At 40.8% G+C, this 26,350-nt stretch overlaps 1 protein-coding gene across 1 annotated transcript in view; it reads left to right on the forward strand.

Annotated features, from left to right (window-relative positions):
- Window positions 1-26,350, forward strand: part of MLLT6 (MLLT6, PHD finger containing) — a 374,449-nt gene that overhangs the window by 230,311 nt on the left and 117,788 nt on the right. The window contains exon 12 of the mRNA XM_053697755.1: window positions 21,266-21,371. Within this exon, the coding sequence (XP_053553730.1) occupies window positions 21,266-21,371 (106 nt within the window). The remainder of the gene's footprint in view (window positions 1-21,265; window positions 21,372-26,350) is intronic.

Genomic DNA, 26,350 nt, shown 5'->3' on the forward strand with positions numbered 1-26,350 from the left:
CGCGTGCCCCAGAACCTTCCTTTGCTACGCAATCAGGTGTCCCTATGACCTTTACTCCTTCTCCGGAAGGTGGCTTGTTTCCTCCAGAGGTTAAGGCATATCTATGGCGCTGGCTCATTTATATCACCCAAGTGAAATATTTCTAAGGTACTGTGAGACCGATCCTCTAAGGATTTCTGGAGACTGTCGTCTTCTCAATATAGGAACTGCCCCTTGTCATACCATGATTTTTAGACTCTCGGGGGCTATCCTTCGACCTTATTGCAGATCTAGCCTTTTGGGGCTTGAGGGTAGGAGGTCCGAGGTCAGTTACTGACTTTCACCTTTCTGGGGGCAGGGAAATAACATTTCTCTTCACCAGTGTGTGGATTAGGTGGTTAAGCCTGTCCACAGAGGAAAGCCTTGCGATCCAAGAGTACTGGTTGCCCATTTCTTCAACTGGTCAGGAGTTTTTTCAAACTCTTGGGTTTGAGACTGTTGCTGGGTAATCCACGTCTAAGGACTTTAGGTGATGGAAGACTCTGTCTTGGGTGCGCTCCTACACGGGAGGTAGCTTATAGTTTCCTCAGGAGGTTAGATCTTTTGATTGGTTCCATTTTTTGAGGACTCTGGCTTAGGACCATGTCTTTTGCCTGGAATGGGCATAGGCGGTTCTACTTAACCTTCGGGTTTGGTTCCCCCGTGTGTACCTGTGAAGGGGGTGCGGTTTTTTACTCTCATGGGAGATTATTATCTGTCTGAGGCTTAAGTTTGATGTCTCTCTGACGGGTCCCTACTTGTCTTCTGGACGTCTTATGTTTCCTTGTAGACTCCAGTTGTCATTTCAACTGGGCTGGCGATATTGGCCGAAGGGTCTCGCCTCTATTGGTAGGGTGGTTACCGTTGCTTTAATCCCTCTTCTTCTCACCTAGGGTGGGGGATGGGTTCTTGCGTGTACTTGACTTGGAGGTACTTCAGTATCTGTGAAGGTCTGTGGGTCCTTGTTTTTCTCGCCTCATGGGATTTTTTCCCTTCCTTGCGTACTGAGAATAACAGAACTGGATTCTGGTATTAGGATGCTGGGGGTCAGAGTACTTTCTTTCTTTGGGGAGTGTTCCTTCTTTATGGAAGGCTGCAGTGTAGGGGTTCTCGGACCCGAGCACGAAGTTACCTGTCATGGCTCATGGTAGCATGCCAGTTTTAGTAGTGGTCAGTGTTCTACTAGGGGGTTTTGATTCCTTGTAGATCTATCCTTTTTATTCCGACGGTCTGGGACTCTTATCTTTGGTCTTTAACTAGCCTTTGGTCTGGGACCGTTATCCTGGAGGGAAGGTCGGGGATTGGTCTGCTCTGAGCTGTTGTCGAGATTTTTTGGCGCTTCTCGTGGGATGAGTCTGACGATGGCTTAGGGTCAGCTTTGTTGCCTGGAGAATGGTCAATGTGAGTTCCTGTTTTCAGGTGGCTCTGTGTTCTTTTGGAGGGCTCTTTTTTTTAACTGCTAGGACAGTTATCCTGTTTTTGCTTGTCTACTTGTCTACCATAACGGTTTTCGACTTGGCTATGCTGCAATATGGAACTTGCGGTTTTTCTGAAGCACCATATGTGGTATGGTGCTGTGTCAGGGATATGAGGATGGCCTTCTGGTCATCCTAGTGACTTTTTTTTCCTGAGTATGGACTTATCTTTCTGGTCCTTGTCCTTCTAGGGAGTTCGTTTCCATGGGCAGTGGTCCTGTGGCAACCTTGGGTTGCTCTAATTTTGATTTGAGCCCGTGTTTGATGGTCCTTTGGATCTCTTATGGGGTTTTCTATTCTCCCCCTCGGGGGTGGGTAGAGGTTTTTTGACCTTAAGGCCAGTGTACGTTCGTGGGAGTAGAGAGCCGCTGGGCTGGCTCCTCTGAGGCTTTTGTGCTCAGCAGACTCTGGGTCTGAGCGGTCTCTAGCATGGCTTTGCAGGTTATGTAACTGATGTGCAGTTACCTGGGCTTCCGTTTTTTTCCCTTGTCGTTTAGAGGTTTTTGTAGGGTGTCGGGTAATTTCAGTCTGTGGTGCCTTTCGAGGGAGCGCATTTTTGTACCCGCCCTTTGTTTGCATTCAATGTCCTCTAGCTTGGGTATTGTTTTCCCAAAAGTAATGAATGCAGCTGTGGACTCTTCCCATTTAAGAAGAAAAACATAAATTATGTTTACCTGATAATTGTCTTTTCTTCTGACGGGAAGATTCCACTGCTCCTGCCCGCGTTTTATCTATGAGGCAGCAGTAAATTTTTGTTTTGCTAGCACCTTTTTCACCCTGATATTTCTCCTACTGTTACTTGTTCCCTTGGCAGAATGACTGGGGGATGAGGGAAGTGGGGGAAGTATTTGAAGCCTTTGGCAGGGGTGTCTTTGCCTCCTCCTGGTGGCCAGGTTCTGAATTCCCAAAAGTAATGAATGCGGCCGTGGACTCTTCCCGTCAGAAGAAAAGAAAATTATCAGGTAAGCATAATTTGTTTTTTTATTTTTTTAAAATATAGACACTCATTTAGCTATATTATGGGCACTTTTGTATTTAAAAAGTTTATCTATATATGTTTTTATATATGGCCCTGGGACAGATCTTTCACTATTCCATTACTTTTGCACGCAGCTTTATTTTTGCCAGGCTTAGTTCTCCGCGTGTCTGCTTTCCGTTTGCTGGGCTATGTGCGTGTCAAGTTTTTGGTGCACTCAACCACATTTAAACTGTCAGTTGTTTAGCACGCGTTCGGAGGTAATATAATGTTATTTTCTCCTGCTCAGCTTAGCGCACAAACACCTAGATTACAAGTTTTGCACTATAGAGGGTGTGAAACGAACGCAACAAAAGTTGCGTTATTTCACCCTCCATAGCTCTGCCATTGCAAGTTTTTGAAAAGCCGCCTTGTGCGTGCGATATGGTGACGATGAGCTCCATACTGCACAAAACCCAAGCGCTGCTTTTACGTGCTCCGTTTTTTATTTTGGGGGGTTGGTTGGGTGGGGGGTTTTACTGTTGGAGGGGTCTTTGTGATTTTTTTCAGGTAATGAGCTGATTTCTTTAGGGCAATGCCCTACAATTTATTGTAGGCTAGGGTTTTTTATTTTAATTTGGGGGCCTATTAGATTAGGTGTAACTGTTTTTATTTTGGATAATTTTGTTTATTTTTCGTAATTAATAATTTTTATTTTTTGTAATTGTAGATTTAATTTTTATTTTAGTATAATAGTAATGTTAGTTTCATTTATAATTTAAACTTAGGTTTTTTTTTAATTTCCCAGGTAAGTTTTTATTTATTTTAAGATAGGGATCTTGTTATTTTAAAGGGACAGTCAAGTCCAAAAAAGACTTTCATGTTTCAAATAGGGCATGTAATTTTAAACAACTTTCCAATTTACTTTTATCACCAATTTTTCTTTGTTCTCTTGGTATTCTTAGTTGAAAGCTAAACCTAGGAGGTTCATATGCTAATTTCTTAGATCTTGAAGGCTGTCTCTAATCTAAATGAATTTTGATAGTTTTTCACCACTAGAGGGCATTATTTCACATGTTTCATATAGATAACATTGAGCTCATGCACGTGAATTTACCATGGAGACAGCTCTGATTGGCTAAAATGCAAGTCTGTCAAAAGAACTGAAATAAGGGAGCAGTCTGCTGAGGCTTAGTTACAAGGTAATTATAGAGGTAAACGTGTATAATTATAACTGTGTTGGTTATGCAAAACTGGGGAATTGGTAATTAAGGGATTATCTATCTTTTAAAACAACAAAAATTCTCTTTTTGACTGTCCCTTTAATTTAAAGTTAGGGGGTTGTTAGGTTAAGGGGTTAATAGTTTAATTTAGTTTTTTGCAATGTGGGGGGCTGTCGGTTTAGGGGTTAATAGGTTTATTTAGTGGCAGTGATGTGGGAGGCCAGAGTTTTAGGGGTTAATAACTTTATTTAGTGGCTGCGATGTCGGGGAGCGACGGAATAGGGGTTAATATCTTTATTATAGTGTTGGCGTGCAGGGGAATATGGGTTAATAACTTTATTATAGTGGTGGCGATGTCGGGGAGCGGCGGAATAGGGGTTAATACATTTTATTAGTGGCGGTGATGTCGGGAGCGGCAGATTAAGGGTGAATAAGTTTAATATAGTGTTTAGGGGTTAATAGTTAGATTATGGGTGTTAGTGTACTTTGTAACAGTTTAGTTATGAGTTTTGTGTAACAATTTTGTTGTGCAAAACTCATAACTACTGGTCTCAGATTGCTGAACGGATTGTGTCGGTATAGACTGTAACGCAAGCTTTTTAGCCTCACTGCAAAACTTGTAATGGCAGCGCTATGGAAATCCCACGCAAAAACTTCATTTTTTTGAGTGCAGGACTGATGTTGCGTTACAGGCTAAAATGTTTGCCGTACAGCTATACCGACAAGACTCGTAATGGCTGCGTTACTGTTGAAATAGCCATTTTTTCAGCGTTAAAACACGACTGCAAAACCTGTAATCTAGTTGATTGTTCTTGTCCAGCTACTTATGTGGGGGTACATGGTTTCTATTCCTCAAGGGTTTAAGGGGTTTTATAGTGTTATAGTATATGCTATATTGGAGCAGCAGGATTCTGTCCCTAAATCTACGCAAGAAATTTATGCCTAGATTACGAGTTTTGCGTTAGAGGCTGTGTGGTGCTAATGAGCAGTTTTGTCTCACCGCTCACTTCCAGACAGCGCTGGTATTACGGGTTTTTACAAACCCGGCGTTAGCGGCAAAAAAGTGAGCGTAAGTGAGCAAAATTTAGCTCCACATCTCACCTCAATACCAGCGCTGCTTACGTTAGCGGTGAGCTGCTAAAACTTGCTCGTGCACGATTTCCCCATAGGAATCAATGGGGGAGAGCCGGCTGAAAAAAAACCTAACACCTGCAAAAAAGCAGTGTAAAGCTCCTAACGCAGCCCCATTGATTCCTATGGGGAAACACATTTTATGTCTAAACCTAACACCCTAACATGAACCCCGAGTCTAAACACCCCTAATCTTACACTTATTAACCCCTAATCTGCCGCCCCCAACATCGCCGACACCTGCATTTTATTATTAAGCCCTAATCTGCAGCTCCGGACACCACCGCCACCTACATTATACTTATGAACCCCTAATCTGCCGCCCCCAAAATCGCAGACACCTACATTTTATTTATTAAACCCTAATCTGCCGTCCCCTATGTCGCCGCAACCTACCTACACTTATTAACCCCTAATATGCCACCCCCAACGTCGCCACCACTATAATAAAGTTAGTAACCCCTAAACCTAAGTCTTACCCTAACCCTAACACCCCCTAACTTAAATATAATTTTAATAAATCTAAATAAAATTACTACAATTAACTAAATAATTCCTATTTAAAACTAAATACCTATAAAATAAACCATAAGCTAGCTACAATATAACTAATAGTTACATTGTAGCTAGCTTAGGGTTTATTTTTATTTTACAGGCAACTTTGTATTTATTTTAACTAGGTACAATAGTTATTAAGTAGTTATTAACTATTTAATAACTACCTAGTTAAAATAAAGACATATTTACCTGTAAAATAAAACCTAACCTAAGTTACAATTATACCTAACACTACACTATAATTTAATTAATTACCTAAATTAAATACAATTAATTACAATTAAATAAATTTATCTAAAGTACGAAAACAAACACTAAATTACAGAAAATAATAAAGAAATTACAAGATTTTTAAACTAATTACACCTACTCTAATCCCCCTAACAAAATAAAATAAAAAAGCCCCCCAAAATAAAAAAAAGCCCTACCCTACATTAAATTACAAATAGCCCTTAAAAAGGCCTTTTGCGTGGCATTGCCCCAGTGTTAATTTCGTTGACTAAATCTAGACTAAAATGAGTATAAAACTAAAGAAATTCTGATGACTAAAATACGACTAAAACTAAAATGGCATTTTAGTCAAAAGACTATGACTAAAACTAAATCAAAATTTGCTGACAAAAACATTTTATGCAAGTTGTTATAATCAATCCATATCCAATTACTGCTCTTTTGTAAAATTTACGTAACTTAAATGTATTACATTTTAAGATAAAGACATGTTATATACCACAACAGCTAAATCTGTATTGCATGTTCAAACCTTAATACCATAAATAAAAACAGGTTAATAAACCTTTATTCAAGGAGTATATATTGTGTTTGGAAGTTCTAGAGCTGTGGTAATATTGTTGCCAAATATGTTTTGAATCTGTGAACAATCAATTGATTCTTCCTATAGAAATAAGAATAACCCACAAATATGGGTTTAAGTTATGCTGTGCCTGTTCTAGCTGAGTTGCTTGATACTTGTTTTAATTATTAACAGAAAAATGTTAAAGTTTTTATATTGGGTAATATGTGCAAAGGAGTTACAGGCAAAACAGTTTACAGTTTGTTTCTCTTGTAAGGTGTATCCAGTCCACGGATCATCCATTACTTGTGGGATATTCTCCTTCCCAACAGGAAGCTGCAAGAGGATCACCCACAGCAGAGCTGTCTATATAGCTCCTCCTCTAACTGCCACTCCCAGTCATTCTCTTGCAGCTCTCGACAAGAAAGGAAGTAGCTAGAGAGATGTGGTGTTTTTATTTAGTTTATCTTCAATCAAAAGTTTGTTATTTTCAAATGGTACCGGAGTTGTACTATTTTAGCCTCAGGCAGAAAGTAGAAGAAGAGTCTGCCTGTGGTCTTTGATGATCTTAGCAGGTTGTAACTAAGATCCATTGCTGTTCTCATACATAACTGAAGAGAGAGGTAACTTCAGCTGGGGGAATGGCGTGCAGGGTCTCCTGCTATGAGGTATGTGCAGTTTAAATTTTTCTAGAGAAATGAATATGCTAGAAAATGCTGTTAATACCGGATTTATTTAAGGTAAGCCTGATTACAGTGATTTAATAACGACTAGTATCATGCTTGCTGTAAAAGGTAATATTCTTATTACTTTCTCACACTACTGAAAAATAAAACGTTTGCTGGAAGTGTTTAAACGTTTTTTTATACATATTGGTGATAAAACTTTATTGGGGCCCAGTTTTTTCCACATGGCTGGCTAGGTTTTGCCTAGGGATAGTTTTGTTAGGCCCTCTCACTGTGAATACAGGTTGGGAGGGGCCTATTTTCGCGCCTAAATGCGCATTAGATTTTGCAGCTTGAAACATCCAGTTTCCCTGAAGGAGTCCCCTGAACACTTAGGACCTCTCTAAAGGGTTTTTGTGCCTTTCAAAGTCGTTATATGGGCAGGTAGGGCCACAGCAGAGCTGTGGCAGTTTGTTGTGACTGTTGAAAAACGTTTATATCGTTTTTTTTTTATCCGGTTTTGAAACTAAGGGGTTAATCATCCATTTGCAAGTGGGTGCAATGCTCTGTTAGTCTATTATACACATTGTAAAAATTTCGTAAGATTTACTGCTTTTTATCACTGTTTTTCAATTTCTGACAAAATTTGTTTCTCTTAAAGGCACAGTACCGTTTTTATTTTTTGCTTGTTTACATTTATCAAAGTGTTTAAACATGTCTGACATAGAGGAAACTCCTTGTTCATTATGTTTAGAAGCCATTGTGGAACCCCCTCTTAGAATGTGTTCCAAATGTACTGATTTTACTTTAAGTTATAAAGATCATATTCTGTCTTTAAAAGATTTATCATCAGAGGAAACTGACAAGGGGGAAGTTATGCCGACTAACTCGCTCCACGTGTCAGAACCTTTGACTCCCGCTCAAGGGACTCCTGCTCAAGAGGCGCCAAGTACATCTAGGGCGCCCATGGCGTTTACTTTACAAGACATGGCGGCAGTTATGGATCATACCCTTACAGCGGTATTGTCCAAACTACCAGGGTTACAAGGAAAGTGAGACAGCTCTGGGGCTAGAAAAAATACAGAGCACTCTGACGCTTTAGTAGCTATGTCTGATATCCCCTCACAATATGCAGAAGCTGAGGCAGGAGAGCTTCTTTCTGTGGGTGATTTTTCTGACTCAGGGAAGATGCTTCAACCTGATTCTGATATGTCAACATTAAAATTTAAGCTTGAACACCTCCGCGTGTTGCTCAGGGAGGTTTTAGCTACTCTGGATGACTGTGACACCATTATAGTGCCAGAGAAATTGTGTAGATTAGATAAATACTATGCAGTGCCTGTTTACACTGATGTTTTTCCAATACCTAAAAGGTTTTCAGAAATTATTACTAAGGAATGGGATAGACCAGGTGTACCGTTCTCTCCCCCTCCTATTTTTAAGAAAATGTTTCCAATAGATCCCGCTACACGGAAATTATGGCAAACGGTCCCTAAGGTGGAGGGAGCAGTTTCTACCCTAGCTAAGCGTACAACTATCCCCGTCGAGGACAGTTGTGCTTTCCTAGATCCAATGGATAAAAAGTTAGAGGGTTACCTTAAGAAAATGTTTATTCAACAAGGTTTTATTCTCCAGCCTCTTGCATGCATTGCCCCGGTCACTGCTGCTGCGGCCTTCTGGTTTGAGTCTCTGGAAGAGGCCTTACAGGTAGAAACTCCATTGGATGATATACTTGACAAGCTTAAAGCGCTTAAGCTAGCCAATTCATTTGTTTCTGACGCCGTTGTTCATTTAACTAAACTAACGGCTAAGAACTCAGGTTTTGCTATTCAGGCGCGTAGGGTGCTATGGCTTAAATCCTGGTCAGCTGACGTTATTTCAAAGTCTAAGCTTCTCAATATTCCCTTCAAGGGGCAGACCCTATTCGGGCCTGGACTGAAGGAGATCATTTCTGATATTACTGGAGGAAAAGGTCATGCCCTTCCTCAGGATAGGTCTAACAAATTAAGGACCAAACAAACTAATTTTCGTGCCTTTCGAAACTTTAAGACGAGCGCGGCATCATCTTCCTCTAATACAAAACAAGAGGGAAATGTTGCCCAGTCCAAGCCGGTCTGGAGACCTAACCAGGCTTGGAACAAAGGTAAACAGGCCAAGAAGCCTGCTGCTGCCTCTAAGACAGCATGAAAGATTGGCCCCCGATCCGGTAACGGATCTAGTAGGGGGCAGACTTTCTCTCTTCGCCCAGGCTTGGGCAAGAGACGTCCAGGATCCCTGGGTGTTGGAAATTGTGTCCCAGGGATATCTTCTGGACTTCAAAGCTTCTTCCCCAAAAGGAAGATTTCACCTTTCACAATTATCTGCAGACCAGATAAAGAGAGAGGCATTCTTACATTGTGTTCAAGACCTCCTAGTTATGGGAGTGATCCACCCAGTTCCAAAGGAGGAACAGGGGCAAGGAACCTTCAGACCAATCTTAGATCTCAAGATTCTAAACAAATTTCTCAGGGTCCCATCTTTCAAGATGGAGACTATTCGAACCATCCTACCTATGATCCAGGAGGGTCAATACATGACTACCGTGGACATAAAGGATGCTTATCTTCACATTCCGATACACAAAGATCATCATCGGTTTCTCAGGTTCGCCTTCCTAGACAGGCATTACCAGTTTGTGGCTCTTCCCTTTGGGTTAGCTACAGCACCAAGAATCTTTACGAAGGTTCTGGGGTCACTTCTGGCGGTCCTAAGGCCGCGGGGCATAGCAGTAGCCCCTTACTTAGACGACAATCTGATACAGGCGTCAAATTTCCAAATTCCCAAGTCCCATACGGACATTGTTCTGGCATTCCTGAGGTCTCATGGGTGGAAAGTGAACAAAAAGAAGAGTTCTCTATCCCCTCTCACAAGAGTTTCCTTCCTAGGAACTCTGATAGATTCTGTAGAAATTAAGATTTACCTGACAGAGGCCAGGTTGTCAAAACTTCTAAATTCCTGCCGTGTTCTTTATTCTACTTCTCGCCCTTCGGTGGCTCAGTGTATGGAAGTAATCGGCTTAATGGTAGCGGCAATGGACATAGTGCCGTTTGCCCGCTTACATCTCAGACCGCTGCAACTCTGCATGCTCAGTCAGTGGAATGGGGATTACACAGATTTGTCCCCTCTACTAAATCTGGATCAAGAGACCAGGGATTCTCTTCTCTGGTGGCTTTCTCGAGTCCATCTGTCCAAAGGTATGACCTTCCGCAGGCCAGATTGGACAATAGTAACAACAGATGCCAGCCTTTTGGGCTGGGGGGCAGTCTGGAACTCTCTGAAGGCTCAGGGGTCATGGACTCAGGAGGAGGCTCTCCTTCCAATAAACATTCTGGAACTAAGAGCGATATTCAATGCTCTTCAGGCTTGGCCTCAGCTAGTGGCTGTGAGGTTCATCAGATTTCAGTCGGACAACATCACAACTGTAGCTTACATCAACCATCAAGGAGGAACAAGGAGTTCCCTAGCGATGTTGAAGGTTTCAAAGATAATTCGTTGGGCAGAGATTCACTCTTGCCACCTATCAGCTATCCATATGCCAGGAGTAGAGAACTGGGAGGCGGATTTTCTAAGTCAACAGACTTTTCATCCGGGGGAGTGGGAGCTCCATCCGTAGGTGTTTGCACAGTTGATTCAACGTTGGGGCAAACCAGAACTGGATCTCATGGCGTCTCAAGCTTCCTTGTTACGGATCCAGGTCCAGGGATCCCAAGGCAGCGCTGATAGATGCTCTAGCAGCGCCTTGGTCCTTCAACCTGGCTTATGTGTTTCCACCGTTTCCTCTGCTCCCTCGCCTCATTGCACCGGCGTGGCCTCGCAGGATCTGGTATGCAGACCTAGTGGAGATATCATCTCTCCCATCTTGGAGACTTCCACTGAGGAAGGACCTTCTACTTCAAGGGCCCTTCCTTCACCCAAATCTCGTTTCTCTGAAGCTGACTGCTTGTTGATTGAACGCTTAATTCTATCTAAGCGCTGGTTTTCGGAGTCGGTCATTGAGACCTTTATCCAGGCTCGTAAGCCTGTGACTAGAAAGATTTACCATAAGATATGGTGCAGATATCTGTTCTGGTGTGAATCCAAGGGGTTCTCGTGGAGTAAGTCAGGATTCCTAGAATTTTGTCCTTTCTCCAGGAAGGTCTGGAGAAGGGTTTGTCTGCGAGTATTTTGAAGGGTCAAATATCTGCCTTATATATATTTTTGCAGATGGCGGATGTTCCAGATGTGCAATCCTTCTGTCAGGCCTTGGCGAGAATCAGGCCTGTGTTCAAACCTGTTACTCCTCCCTGGAGTCTTAACCTTGTTCTTAAAGTTCTTCAGCAGGCTCCGTTTGAGCCTATGCATTCCTTAGATATTAAGATATTGTCTTGAAAAGTTTTGTTTCTTGTTGCAATTTCTTCTGCTCGTAGAGTCTCGGAACTCTCGGCGTTGCAGTGTGAATCCCCTTACCTTATTTTTCATTCGGATAAGGTAGTTCTGCGTACTAAGTTAGGTTTCCTTCCTAAAGGGGTTTCGGATAGGAACATTAATCAAGAAATCGTTGTTTCTTCTTTGTGTCCTAACCCTTCTTCTCATAAAGAGCGTTTACTGCACAACCTAGATGTGGTGCGTGCGTTATAATACTATTTATAGGCGACTAAGGATTTTCAATTTTTCTCTGTGAAACGCAAGGGTCAAAAAGTTACGGCTTCTTCTCTTTCTTTGTGGCTGAGGAGTATAATTCGTTTGGCCTATGAAACTGCTGGACAGCAACCTCCTGAGAGAATCACGGCTCATTCCACGAAAGCTGTTTCTGCTTCCTGGGCCTTCAAAAATGAAGCTTCTGTGGAACAGATTTGCAAAGCTGCAACTTGGTCCTCTCAGCACCCATTTTTCAAAATGTTATAAATTTGATTCTTTTGACTCGGCTGAGGCTTCTTTAGGTTCAAGCAGTGGTGCCTTCTGTTTTGGTTCCCTGTCTTGTCCCTCCCTTATCATCTGTGTCCTCTAGCTTGGGTATTGATTCCCAATAGTAATTACTGATGATCCGTGGACTCACTGTGTCATTAGAAAGAAAACAAAATTTATGCTTACCTGATAAATGTATTTCTTTCTTGACACGGTGAGTCCACAGGCCACCCTGTATTTTTCAGACAGGTTTTCTTTTGTCATATATACTTCAGGCAGCTCTGCACCTTGTGTTGCTTCCTTTCGCTCCTTTTCATTCGGTTGAATGACTGGGGGTTGTAGGAAGGGAAGTGATACTTAAAGGGACACTGAACCCAAATTTTTTCTTTCGTGATTCAGATGGAGCATGCAATTTTAAGCAACTTTCTAATTTACTCCTATTATCAATTTTTCTTTGTTCTCTTGCTTACTTTATTTGAAAAGAAGGAATCTAAACTTTTGTCTTGGTTCAGGACTTTGGACAGCACTTTTTTATTGGTGGATGAATTTATCCACCAATTAGCAAGGGCAACCCAGGTTGTTCACCAAAAATGGGCCGGCATCTAAACTTACATTCTTGCATTTCAAATAAAGATACCAAGAGAATAAAGAAAATTTGATAATAGGAGTAAATTAGAAAGTTGATTAAAATTTCATGCTCTATCTGAATCACGAAAGAAAAAAATTTGGGTTCAGTGTCCCTTTAACAGCTTTGCTGTGGTGCTCTTTGCCTCCTCCTGCTGGCCAGGAGTGATATTCCCAATAGTAATTACTGATGATCCGTGGACTCACCATGTCAATAAATAAATACATTTATCAGGTAAGCATAAATTTGGGGTTTGGGAATCTTTCCCTCCTCTTAGTGGTAGAGAAGAGTAATGCCCATGAGTAATGAATTGTGGACTCTCACCACCCTGAAAGAAATTAATTTATCAGGTAAGCATAAATTATGTTTATTTATGAAGGCAATCTTTCTTAAAGGGACCTAAATCTCCCAAAAATGTTTGTGATTTTCATGATACAGACAGAGCATGTGATTTTAAACAAGTTTCCAATTCACTTCTATAATCTAATTTGCTTAGTACTCTTAGTATCCTTAGCTGAAAAGGATACCTAGGTAGGCTCAGGAGCAACAATGCATTACTGGAAGCTTGCTGCTCATTGGTGGATGCGCATAAATGCCTCTTTTCATTGGTTCCCAAGATGTGTTCAGTTAGCTCCCAGTAGTGCATTGCTGCTCCTTCAACAAAGAATACCAAAGAGAATTAAGTAAATTTGATAATAGAAGCAAATGGGAATGTTGTTTAAAATCACATGCTCTATCTAAATAATGAAAGAAAAATGTTGTGTTTCATGTCCCTTTAACTTAAGAGACTGCTAGACTATGTATTCTCACATGTTCTTTAAAGTGAAGTTCAAGTCCGCTGCTCTCAATTACATAATTCTATTTATCATAATAAAAAACTATAATGTTCATTCATCAAAACTCTCTAAATAATCGCTAACGTTTCATTTTTTAATTTTAATTTACCCTCCGTATTCCCGCAATTGTCTGCCCGACATTGTTTGCCTTTTGATTGACATTTTTTCAGAATTTGATTTCCAATCCCTTTACTTCCCCCGGGGCGTCCTGCCCCTTTTTCCCCGCATCATAACACAGTTTCGCGCATGCGTATAACAGCGATTGTCTCGTTTGTGGTCATGCTCGTGCATGACTTGCGCTTGCGTGTTAGCCTGTGTCTCTGGATCCGATACTCTGATCCTGTATGAACTGTGGAACGGAACGAAAATTTTTACGCATGCGCGAATGAAGACAGGATACGCATGCGCATATCGCATCCGTTCTTGTGCACGAGCATTGAAGTGACGACGTCAGCTTGTTCTTACGATTGCGACGTCAGTTGAGGGAAATAAGGAAGTAGACCGGGGGAGGGGTAAAGGTAAGAAAGAGTGATATAATATATATATAAATAACTCCGAAATCATATCCATTTTCTGTAAAAAAAAGTAAGCGACTATTATATTGGGAGGTTAATGTATACATGGGTGGTGCACAGTTGTTTGAAATTGAACTTCACTTTAATGGTCTTCACAGATCTCTGGCAATGTAACTCTGGCGTGAAATTTTTTACAAACAGTAAAGAAAACTATTTCAACTGTAATAGCCGAGACGAGGAAAAATTTTTTTAAAAGATGGTATTTCACACAATCCCACTTACACTAGATGTTCCCCTATGTTTCATATAAATGCTAGAGAGAGTAGGACAATAACTAGGGTGACCATATTGCCGCTTTAAAAAGGGACACATATGAAAAATATATATGTCAGGGTTCTTATACAAAACATTTCTTTAAACAGCCCTGTGTCCCTTTTTAAAACGGCAATATAGTCACCCTAGCAATAACGGAAAGCTTTCGCACATCTGGTGGGAATTCCCGTAAAGTAAATCACACTGCAAGAGAGCTATTAGCAGAATGCAGGTAGTGATTGAATGTTGGCTTGAGAGATCCCTCATAATGTTCCTCTTTAATGGTCCTATAGAATTACTCCATCGATACAGAGCAATTCGCTTTCATATCATGGCTAGCTGGGCTAAAGAACTTATTCCATATAAATAGAAATAAAATGAATCTCCATCAATAGATGGATGGGGTCTGTCAAGTGTCCAAACTACGGCTCAGGGGCCACATCTGGCCCTCAGAGTTTTTGCATGACACTTAGCACCACTTAATCAGACATCGTTAATTTGTTACTGAAAAAGCAATACCATGATTCTTATGAGGTAATTAAATTACTTTTCTCTTGTAAGGTGTATCCAGTCCACGGATCATCCATTACTTGTGGGATATTCTCCTTCCCAACAGGAAGTTGCAAGAGGACACCCACAGCAGAGCTCCTATATAGCTCCTCCCCTAACTGTCATATCCAGTCATTCTCTTGCAACTCTCAACAAAGATGGAGGTAGTAAGAGGAAAGTGGTGAAATATAGTTAGTTTTTGTCTTCAATCAAAAGTTTATTATTTTTAAATGGTACCGGAGTTGCACTATTTTATCTCAGGCAGCATTTAGAAGAAGAATCTGCCTGCGTTTTCTATGATCTTAGCAGAAGTAACTAAGATCCACTGCTGTTCTCACATATGTCTGAGGAGTGAGGTAACTTCAGAGGGAGAATGGCGTGCAGGTTATCCTGCAATGAGGTATGTGCAGTTTTAAGTTTTTCTAGGGATGGAATTGCTAGAAAATGCTGCTGATACCGGATTAATGTAAGTTAAGCCTAAATACAGTGATTTAATAGCGACTAGTATCAGGCTTACTATTAGAGATATATACTCTCATAAATGTGCAATATAAAACGTTTGCTGGCATGTTTAATCGTTTTTATATATGCTTTGGTGATAAAACTTATTGGGGCCTAGTTTTTTCCACATGGCTGGCTTGATTTTTGCCTAGAAACAGTTTCCTGAGGCTTTCCACTGTTGTAGTATGAGTGGGAGGGGCCTATTTTAGCGCTTTTTTGCGCAGTTAAAATTACAGACAGAGACATTCAGCTTCCCTCAGCAGTCCCCCCTGCATGCTATAGGACATCTCTGAAGGGCTCTAAAGGCTTCAAAAGTAGTTTATTGAGGAAGGTAGGACCACAGCTGAGCTGTGGCAGTTGTTGTGACTGTTTAAAAAACGTTTAATTCGTTTTTTTGATCCGTTTTTTGCATTAAGGGGTTAATCATCCATTTGCAAGTGGGTGCAATGCACTGCTAACCTATTACATACACTGTAAAAATTTTGTTTGATTTACTGCCTTTTTTCACTGTTTTTCAAATTTTGACAAAATTTGTTTCTCTTAAAGGCACAGTACTGTTTTTTATATTTTGCTTGTTAACTTGATTTAAAGTGTTTTCCAAGCTTGCTAGTCTCATTGTTAGTCTGTATAAACATGTCTGACATAGAGGAAACTCCTTGTTCATTATGTTTAAAAGCCATGGTGGAACCCCATATGAGAATGTGTACTAAATGTATTGATTTCACTTTAAACAATAAAGGTCAGTTTTTATCTTTAAAAAATGTATCACCAGAGGATTCTGACCAGGGGGAAGTTATGCAGACTAACTCTCCCCACGTGTCAGACCCTTTGACTCCCGCTCAAGGGACTCACGCTCAAATGGCGCCAAGTACATCAAGGACGCCCATAGCGATTACTTTACAAGACATGGCGGCAGTCATGGATAATACATTGTCAGCGGTATTAGCCAGACTACCTGAATTTAGAGGAAAGCGTGATAGCTCTGGTGTTAGGTGTAATACAGAGCATACAGACGCTTTAAGAGCCATGTCTGATACTGCCTCACAATATGCAGAAGCTGTGGAAGGAGAGCTTCAGTCTGTGGGTGATATCTCTGACTCAGGGAAACCTGATTCTGATATTTCTACTTTTAAATTTAAGCTTGAGAACCTCCGTGTTTTGCTTAGGGAGGTTTTAGCTGCTCTTAATGACTGTGACACAATTGCAGTGCCAGAGAAATTGTGTAGACTGGATAAATACTATGCAGTGCTGGTGTGTACTGAGGTTTTTCCAATACCTAAAAGGTTTACAGAAATTATTAATAAAGAGTGGGATAGACCCGGTGTGCCGTTTTCCCCCCCTCCTATTTTTAGAAAAATGTTTCCCATAGACGCCACCACACGGGACTTATGGCAAACGGTCCCTAAGGTGGAGGGAGCAGTTTCTACTTTAGCAAAGCGTACTACTATCCCTGTCGAGGACAGTTGTGCTTTTTCAGATCCTATGGATAAAAAATTAGAGGGTTACCTTAAGAAAATGTTTATTCAACAAGGTTTTATCCTGCAGCCCCTTGCATGCATTGCTCCTGTCACTGCTGCTGCAGCGTTCTGGTTTGAGTCTCTGGAAGAGGCTTTACAGACAACGACTCCTTTGGAGGACATACTTTACAAGCTTAGAGCACTTAAGCTAGCTAATTCTTTTGTTTCTGATGCCATTGTTCATTTGACTAAACTAACGGCTAAGAATTCTGGATTTGCCATCCAGGCGCGTAGGGCGCTATGGCTCAAATCTTGGTCAGCTGACGTGACTTCAAAGTCTAAACTACTTAACATTCCCTTCAAGGGGCAGACCCTATCCGGGCCTGGTTTGAAGGAAATTATTGCTGACATTACTGGAGGTAAAGGTCATGCCCTTCCTCAGGACAGGTCCAAATCAAGGGCCAAACAGTCTAATTTTCATGCCTTTCGAAACTTCAAGGCAAGTGCAGCATCAACTTCCTCTGCTACAAAACAAGAGGGAACTTTTGCTCAGTCCGAGACGGCCTGAAAACCTAACCAGTCCTGGAACAAAGGCAAGCAGGCCAAAAAGCCTGCCACTGCCTCTAAGACAGCATGAAGGAATGGCCCCCTATCCGGTAACGGATCTAGTAGAGGGCAGACTTTCTCTCTTCGCCCAGGCATGGGCAAGAGATGTTCAGGATCCCTGGGCGTTGGAGATTATATCTCAGGGGTATCTTCTGGACTTCAAGGCTTCTCCTCCACAAGGGAGATTTCACCTTTCACGATTATCTGTCAACCAGATAAAGAAAGAGGCATTCTTACACTGTGTGCAAGACCTCATAGTTATGGGAGTGATCCATCCAGTTCCAAAGGAGGAACAGGGATTTTACTCAAATCTGTTTGTGGTTCCCAAAAAAGAGGGAACCTTCAGACCAATCTTGGATCTAAAGATCTTAAACAAATTCCTCAGAGTTCCATCATTCAAAATGGAAACTATTTGGACCATCCTATCTATGATCCAGGAGGGTCAATATATGACTACGGTGGATCTACAGGATGCTTACCTTCACATTCCGATACACAAAGATCATCATCGGTTCCTAAGGTTTGCCTTTCTGGACAGGCATTACCAGTTTGTGGCTCTTCCCTTCGGGTTAGCTACAGCCCCAAGAATTTTTACAAAGGTTCTGGGGTCGCTTCTGGCGGTCCTAAGACCGCGGGGCATAGCAGTGGCCCCTTATCTAGACGACATCCTGTTACAGGCATCAAATTTCCAAATTGCCAAGTCCCATACGGACATAGTTCTGGCATTTCTGAGGTCGCACGGGTGGAAAGTGAACGAGGAAAAGAGTTCTCTGTCCCCACTCACAAGAGTCTCCTTCCTAGGGACTCTGATAGATTCTGTAGAAATAAAAATTTACCTGACGGAGTCCAGGTTATCAAAACGTCTAAATTCTTGCCGTGTTCTCCATTCTATTCCGCGCCCTTCGGTGGCTCAGTGCATGGAGGTAATCGGCTTAATGGTAGCGGCAATGGACATAGTTCCGTTTGCGCGCCTACATCTCAGACCGCTGCAACTATGCATGCTCAGTCAGTGGAATGGGGATTACACAGATTTGTCCCCTCTACTAAATCTGGATCAAGAGACCAGAGATTCTCTTCTCTGGTGGCTATCTCGGGTTCATCTGTCCAAAGGTATGACCTTTCGCAGGCCAGATTGGACAATTATAACGACCAATACCAGCCTTCTAGGTTGGGGTGCAGTCTGGAACTCCCTGAAGGCTCAGGGATCGTGGACTCAGGAGGAGAAACTCCTCCCAATAAATATTCTGGAATTGAGGGCAATATTCAATGCTCTTCAGGCTTGACCTCGGTTAACAACCCTGAGGTTCATCAGATTTCAGTCGGACAACATCACGACTGTGGCTTACATCAACCATCAAGGGGGAACAAGGAGTTCCTTAGCGATGTTAGAAGTCTCCAAAATAATTCGCTGGGCAGAGAAACACTCTTGCTACCTATCAGCGATCCATATCCCAGGTGTAGAGAACTGGGAGGCGGAATTTCTAAGTCGTCAGACTTTTCCACCGTTTCCTCTGCTCCCTCGACTGATTGCCAGAATCAAGCAGGAGAGAGCATCAGTGATTTTGATAGCGCCTGCGTGGCCACGCAGGACCTGGTATGCAGACCTAGTGGACATGTCATCCTTTCCACCTTGGACTCTGCCTTTGAGACGAGACCTTCTACTTCAAGGTCCTTTCAATCATCCAAATCTAATTTCTCTGAGATTGACTGCATGGAGATTGAACGCTTGATTTTATCAAAGCGTGGCTTCTCCGAGTCTGTCATTGATACCTTAATACAGGCACGAAAGCCTGTTACCAGGAAAATCTACCATAAGATATGGCGTAAATATCTTTATTGGTGTGAATCCAAGAGTTACTCATGGAGTAAGATTAGGATTCCCATCTTTTCTCCTAGAGGGTTTGGAGAAAGGATTATCAGCTTGTTCTTTGAAGGGACAGATCTCTGCACTGTCTATTCTTTTGCACAAGCGTCTGGCGGATGTTCCAGACGTTCAGGCGTTTTGTCAGGCGTTGGTTAGAATCAAGCCTGTGTTTAAACCTGTTGCTCCCCCATGGAGCTTAAATTTAGTTCATAAAGTTCTTCAAGGGGTTCCGTTTGAACCTCTTCATTCCATAGATATTTAACTTTTATCTTGGAAAGTTCTCTTTTTGATGACTATTTCCTCGGCTCGTAGAGTCTCCGAGTTATCTGCTTTACAATGTGATTCTCCTTATCTGATCTTCCATGCAGATAAGGTAGTTCTGCGTACAAAATCTGGGTTTTTGCCTAAGGTGGTATCCACTAAGAATATCAATCAAGAGATTGTTGTTCCATCATTGTGTCCTAATCCTTCTTCAAAGAAGGAACGTCTTTTACATAATCTGGACGTGGTTCGTGCTTTAAAGTTTTACTTACAAGCTACTAAAGATTTTCGTCAAACATCTGCTTTGTTTGTCGTTTACTCTGGACAGAGAAGAGGTCAAAAGGCTTCGGCAACCTCTCTTTCTTTTTGGCTAAGAAGCATAATCCGCTTAGCCTATGAGACTGCTGGACAGCAGCCTCCTGAAAGGATTACAGCTCATTCTACTAGAGCTGTGGCTTCCACTTGGGCCTTTAAATATGAGGCTTCTGTTGAACAGATTTGCAAGGCGGCGACTTGGTCTTCGCTTCATACTTTTTCCAAATTCTACAAATTTGATACTTTTGCTTCTTCGGAGGCTATTTTTGGGAGAAAGGTTTTGCAGGCAGTGGTACCTTCCGTTTAAGTACCTGCCTTGTCCCTCCCTTCATCCGTGTACTTTAGCTTTGGTATTGGTATCCCACAAGTAATGGATGATCTGTGGACTGGATACACCTTACAAGAGAAAACACAATTTATGCTTACCTGATAAATTTATTTCTCTTGTGGTGTATCCAGTCCACGGCCCGCCCTGTCATTTTAAGGCAGGTCAAAATTTTAGATTAAACTACAGTCACCACTGCACCCTATGGTTTCTCCTTTCTCGGCTTGTTTCGGTCGAATGACTGGATATGGCAGTTAGGGGAGGAGCTATATAGCAGCTCTGCTGTGGGTGTCCTCTTGCAACTTCCTGTTGGGAAGGAGAATATCCCACAAGTAATGGATGATCCGTGGACTGGATACACCACAAGAGAAATAAATTTATCAGGTAAGCATAAATTGTGTTTTATACACAGTAGAATTGCATAATCAAAAAAATAAGCAAATGCATAATAAAAATACCCTGCAGTAATGCTTATTTTGAATTTTAAATGAGCAGTAGATTTTTATTTATTTTTTGACAAATTTGTTTCCTTTTTGTTTCACTGTCCCCTCTATTATTAATAGCCGTCAGCTAATCACAGACTGATATGCGTAATAAGAGCTATGAATGCTTTCCTTTTCAACAAAGGATACCAAGAGAACAGAGTAAATTTGATAATGGAAGTAAAGTTTATATTTTAAATTGCATGCTGTACATGTGTCACACAACTTTCATTTTGACTTTCATGTCCCTTTATGCAAGTGTATATGTATCAAACTTTGTAAATTTGAGTAGTATACACAGTTATGGTAAACTAATTATAGTAACTAATTTTCTATGTAATGTCTATCTTTAGCATAACTGTAAGTATAATGCAATGTGACCCAAGCCAATCTCACCATCAGTGACTATCCTTCCTTACAAGATCTGTTGACACTGGTGTGCCTAGTCATTTTTGATATTGAAGGGTATACTGAGAAGATTCTACATGCTCTGTCTATGCAGAAGCTGGAGAGTGATCCTGTGGGTTTTTGTGTTCCACAGTTGGTTCTATTGGGTTCCATGTGTTGTTCAGAGTATCATTTTTGGAACAGCATTTTTCAGGTAGTCATTGTAAGTGTAATGTAATATTTGCATTTCATTTGGAGGCATCTTGCTTCTTAGGTTTTGTGTTACTTAGGGTGTTGTGCATTGGAAAGCATACTCTCTAGGGTGTTATACTGGGTACACATTGTTTAGGATGAAATTCTGCATACAGGATATAACAATGTATCCCTCTAGGATTAACTTGGAATGGTGTGTGTAGTGTGTAATGCAGTGTATTTTGCATTTGCATCTCTTTTTACCAACTTTCCTCAACAGCTTCTTTCTTCTTACAGGTTTTTTCTTTGGCTGGACCCACTTTCAGTATTCCCTCATCTCACATTTTTGGAAGTCCACTGTCAATGCCTCCTCTTCTCAGCCAGGTTGAGAGCAGCCGCACAGGTATCTGGAGCAAATATATATTGACTGTACATGACAAGGGTATATTTTTTTAAGGCTTATTCATTTCATGCCTGCTTGTAGATCTAAAATTGAAAGTCTTAGTCTCTTCTCCTTCTACAATATAACCATTCCCCTTGCTTTCCTATATTAATTCCTTTCTAAAATCATTATCTTATCTGTATAGAATTCCCATCTATACTGCTAAATAATTGTGTTCTAAACAATATATAGCAATAATGCCCATATACTAAAAATATGTTCTTGAATAGCCCAAAATATTAGAGACTATGGGATCTATTCGCAAATAATTAATTTGTACAACTCTTTCATAAGAAAACAGTCTATAAATAGTCTTCACAGTAAACTCTAGCTCTCACTCCAGGTGCTGGAAGTTGCTCAGTTTGTGATGTCTGAAGGGCAATCCTATTCAGTTGCTTCATAAGTATCTGGGGCTTCACCCCATAATGGTATTTAACAAGGTCTTCTCTGCTGGGAAAATATAAACCAAAACTATTTCAGTTACTTTTGAACACTCTCTTGGTCCAAGCCCTGTTCTTCATGATAACTAAGCAGCATACCCAGTGTATGTTGTAAATTAATCTACCAAACAGCTTCTTCTTATCTCATACCACCATAGAATATGTAGGAGCTGGTTATAATAAAGGGGACTATGATTCTAAAATGGATGTGTGTGAATATGTGTGTGTGTTTTTATGTGTGTGTATGTATATATATATATATATATATATATATATATATATATATATAGTTGTAATCAAAATTATTCAAACTCCATTGCAAATCAGGTTTGTTGTCAAAATGTATAGACTTTCAGCTGTTTGCAATGAACAAATCAAACAAAAGCAATTGAAATATCTCAACACAAAGACTACTTCAAGTGGTTTCCCCAAATTCAACTGAAAATGCAACTTTTAATGAATTATGCAGTCTCAAAATTATTCAACCCTTTCATGGCAAGCATCTTTAGTACTTAGTAGAGAACCATTTTGCTGTTATGGCCTGCTGCAAATGAGATGCATAGCCAGACACCAGCTTCTGGCAGCGTTCCTGAGGAATCTTAGCCTATTCCTCATGAGCAATGGCCTCAAGTTCAGTAATATTCTTGGGTTTGCTTGCTGCAACCGCCTTCTTCAAATCCCACCAGAGATTTTCTATGGGGTTCAAGTCAGGTGAATGTGATGGCCACTGTAGTATCTTCCAGGACTTATTCTGCAACCAAGCCTTGGTGGAATTTGAGGTATGCTTGGGATCATTGTCCTGTTGGAATGTCCAATGACCCCCAAGCTTCAGCTTTCTCACAGACGGCATGACTTTTCTCCTAGGATTTCCTGATACTTCAATGAATCCATCTTGCCTTCCACATGCTGCAGGTTTCCAGTGTCAGAGGATGCAAAGCAGCCCCAGAGCATTACCGAGACACCACCATGCTTAAGTGTAGGCAAGGTGTTCTTTTCAGCATATGCTTCGGGCCCAAAAGTTCCAGTTTTGTTTCATTGCTCCACAGAACAGAATCGCAAAACTTCTGTGGCTTATTTATATGATTTTGAGCATATTGGAGCCAACTTTTTTTTTTTTTGTGCTTTTGGGTCAGTAGTGATGTACGTCTTGGAGTTCTGGCATGGAAACCTTCTATGTTTAGTACGCGCCTTACTGTGCAAACTAAAATTTCAGTGCCTGTTGCCACAAAGTCTTGCTGCAGTCACTCAAGGGTTTTGCTCAACCTGCCATCTCAGAAACCTGGTTGCAGCCGTGAATATTTTGCTTTTTCTGCCCCGTCCAGGTAGTGTAACGACTGTTCCTTTAACTTTGAACTTGCGAACTATGCTTCCAACCTATTTATGAATGTGATACGGGCTAAGCTAAGCAATCTACTTGCGTTATATTTAGTATGATGTGTTGTTCATACTTTATTTGGCTGCTAAGTTCACAAGCACTGTTCTCACAAGTGGGTGTTTGTACACGGCAGCCTAATCTCCACAGTCTAGGCACTGTTCGTATGGAGATTTTTTTTATTCTGGTATGCAGTTTTCTACTGCGGTCTCGGCAGTAAAGATCATCTTTGCGAGATACTCCTAGCGGACATGTCATTAATTGACTTTACTGTGTTTAATAGACATGTTAAATACATTTTTTTATTTCACTGTGAACGGAACTAAGATCCTTCTATATTATTCATGTTTTTTCGTTGCATGTTTTTTGACCGCTATGGCTGTTGGGAAAGGTTTTTCACCATGTGTTCTAGTGGCGGGAGGGTCTGTTATTTCTGCTCCGTGATTAATGGCAGCGTTTCTGTGCAAAGTATTTTTCCTGTCAGCGGGTCACATGACCCGCTTCTATGCTGTAGTTCCCGACTTGGTGCGGGGTGACAAATGCAGCTGCAGTTGTTTTAATATTGCAATCCTGCAAAATTTTCTTCACGGGTTTCCTCTGTTTCACAGTGGTACACAGTTAGGATAAGCTGATATTCTATACGATCAGCATACCGTGCTTCCTTGTTTTACTGTTAACCCTTTAGGGCAGTGTAGGCATAATTGTGTTTTCCTAGCTTAGTGCTAGTATTTTTCTCATGATTGAAAAGTGCAACCAGGTTATGCCTTTTTTACTTTAGGAGCACTAGCTGTGTCCTTCTTAAAGTGCCAGTACATATCATATTTACATATTTAATATTGAAATGTTTATTAAAATAATTTTAATTATTTTATGTTTGTTATGTTTGGAAGTACAAATTGTTTCTCTTGACAATTCTGTGCTACTTGCTTAAGCTGTAACTTTCTCATGGTGAGATAAGTTGTTGCCCACTGAAAACCATGTCTCTTAGGATGATGCTGTTCGGACAATGTCACAGCCTTCTCCTCAAATGTCCCAGGCCTCAAGGGCGTCACATCCAGTGCTCTGCGGTTCCTCTTAATCTCCTGGAGGAGTTATGTGCCTACAGAAATTGCAGCTCAGGTACTCTTTGCGGTATCTGCGGCTTTATCTGTTTTTCTTTATTTTCAGGGGAAAAAAGGCTGCTCCATATTGTACTGCTTAGGTCTCTCTCCTATGTTTGGCGAGGAGGACTCGCCGGTAGTTTCTGAGGGTGAAATCTCAGAATTGGACAGTATATTTCCTTCATCTGATGTTGAAGTGGTGTCCTTCAGATGTATGCTTGCACACCTTGTGTACTGTTAAAGGAGGTTTAATGGATTTTCCTGTAGCTGACTCCATTAAATGCACGGTGCCTTAAAGGGACACTGAACCCAATTTTTTTCTTTCATGAATCAGATAGAGCATGCAATTTTAAGCAACTTTCTAATTTACTTCTATTATCAATTTTTCTTCGTTCTCTTGCTATCTTTATTTAAAAAAGAAGGCATCTAAGCTAAGGAGCCAGCACATTTCTTTCATGTAATTAGCAAGAGTCCATGAGTTAGTGACGTATGGGATATACATTCCTACCAGGAGGGGCAAAGTTTCCCAAACCTCAAAATGCCTATAAATACACCCCTCACCACACCCACAAATCAGTTTTACAAACTTTGCCTCCCGTGGAGGTGGTGAAGTAAGTTTGTGCTAGATTCTTCGTTGATATGCGCTTCGCAGCAGGCTGGAGCCCGGTTTTCCTCTCAGTGTGCAGTGAATGTCAGAGGGATGTGAAGAGAGTATTGCCTATTTGAATTCAATGATCTCCTTCTACGGGGTCTATTTCATAGGTTCTCTGTTATCGGTCGTAGAGATTAATCTCTTACCTCCCTTTTCAGATCGACGATATACTCTTATATATACCATTACCTCTACTGATTCTCGTTTCAGTACTGGTTTGGCTTTCTACTACATGTAGATGAGTGTCCTGGGGTAAGTAAGTCTTATTTTTGTGACACTCTAAGCTATGGTTGGGCACTTTTATATAAAGTTCTAAATATATGTGTTTAAACATTTATTTGCCTTGATTCAGGATGTTCAACATTCCTTATTTCAGACAGTCAGTTTCATTATTTGGGATAATGCATATGAATAATCAATTTTTCTTACCTTAAAATTTGACTTTTTTTCCTGTGGGCTGTTAGGCTCGCGGGGGCTGAAAATGCTTCTTTTTATTGCGTCATTTTTGGCGCTGACTTTTTTGGCGCAAAAATTTTCTTTGTAATTTCCGGCGTCATACTTGTCGCCGGAAGTTGCGTCATTTTTTTGACGTTTTTGCGCCAAAAATGTCGGCGTCACCGGATGTGGCGTCATTTTTGGCACTTAAAGCATTTAGGCGCCAAATAATGTGGGCGTCTTTTTTGGCGCTAAAAAATATGGGCGTCATTATTGTCTCCACATTATTTAAGTCTCATTCTTTATTTGCTTCTGGTTGCTAGAAGCTTGTTCATTGGCATTTTTTCCCATTCCTGAAACTGTCGTTTAAGGAATTTGATCAATTTTGCTTTATATGTTGTTTTTTCTATTACATATTGCAAGATGTCTCAGATTGACCCTGAATCAGAAGATACTTCTGGAAAATTGCTGCCTGATGCTGGATCTACCAAAGTTAAGTGTATTTGTTGTAAACTTGTGGTAACTGTTCCTCCGGCTGTTGTTTGTAATGAATGTCATGACAAACTTGTTAATGCAGATAATATTTCCTTTAGTAATGTTCCATTACCTGTTGCTGTTCCATCAACATCTAATATTCAGGGTGTTCCTGTTAACATAAGAGATTTTGTTTCTAAATCTATTAAGAAGGCTATGTCTGTTATTCCTCCTTCCAGTAAACGTAAAAGGTTTTTTAAAACTTCTCATTTTTCAGATGAATTTTTAAATGAACATCATCATTTTGATTCTGTTTCTGATAATGATTTTTTTGGTTCAGAGGATTCTGTTTCAGAGATTGATGCTGATAAATCTTCATATTTATTTAAAATGGAATTTATTCGTTCTTTACTTAAAGAAGTCTTAATTGCATTAGAAATAGAGGAATCTGGTCCTCTTGATACTAA

This window comes from Bombina bombina, chromosome 1 (assembly GCF_027579735.1).
Source record: "Bombina bombina isolate aBomBom1 chromosome 1, aBomBom1.pri, whole genome shotgun sequence".
Taxonomy (NCBI): domain Eukaryota; kingdom Metazoa; phylum Chordata; class Amphibia; order Anura; family Bombinatoridae; genus Bombina; species Bombina bombina.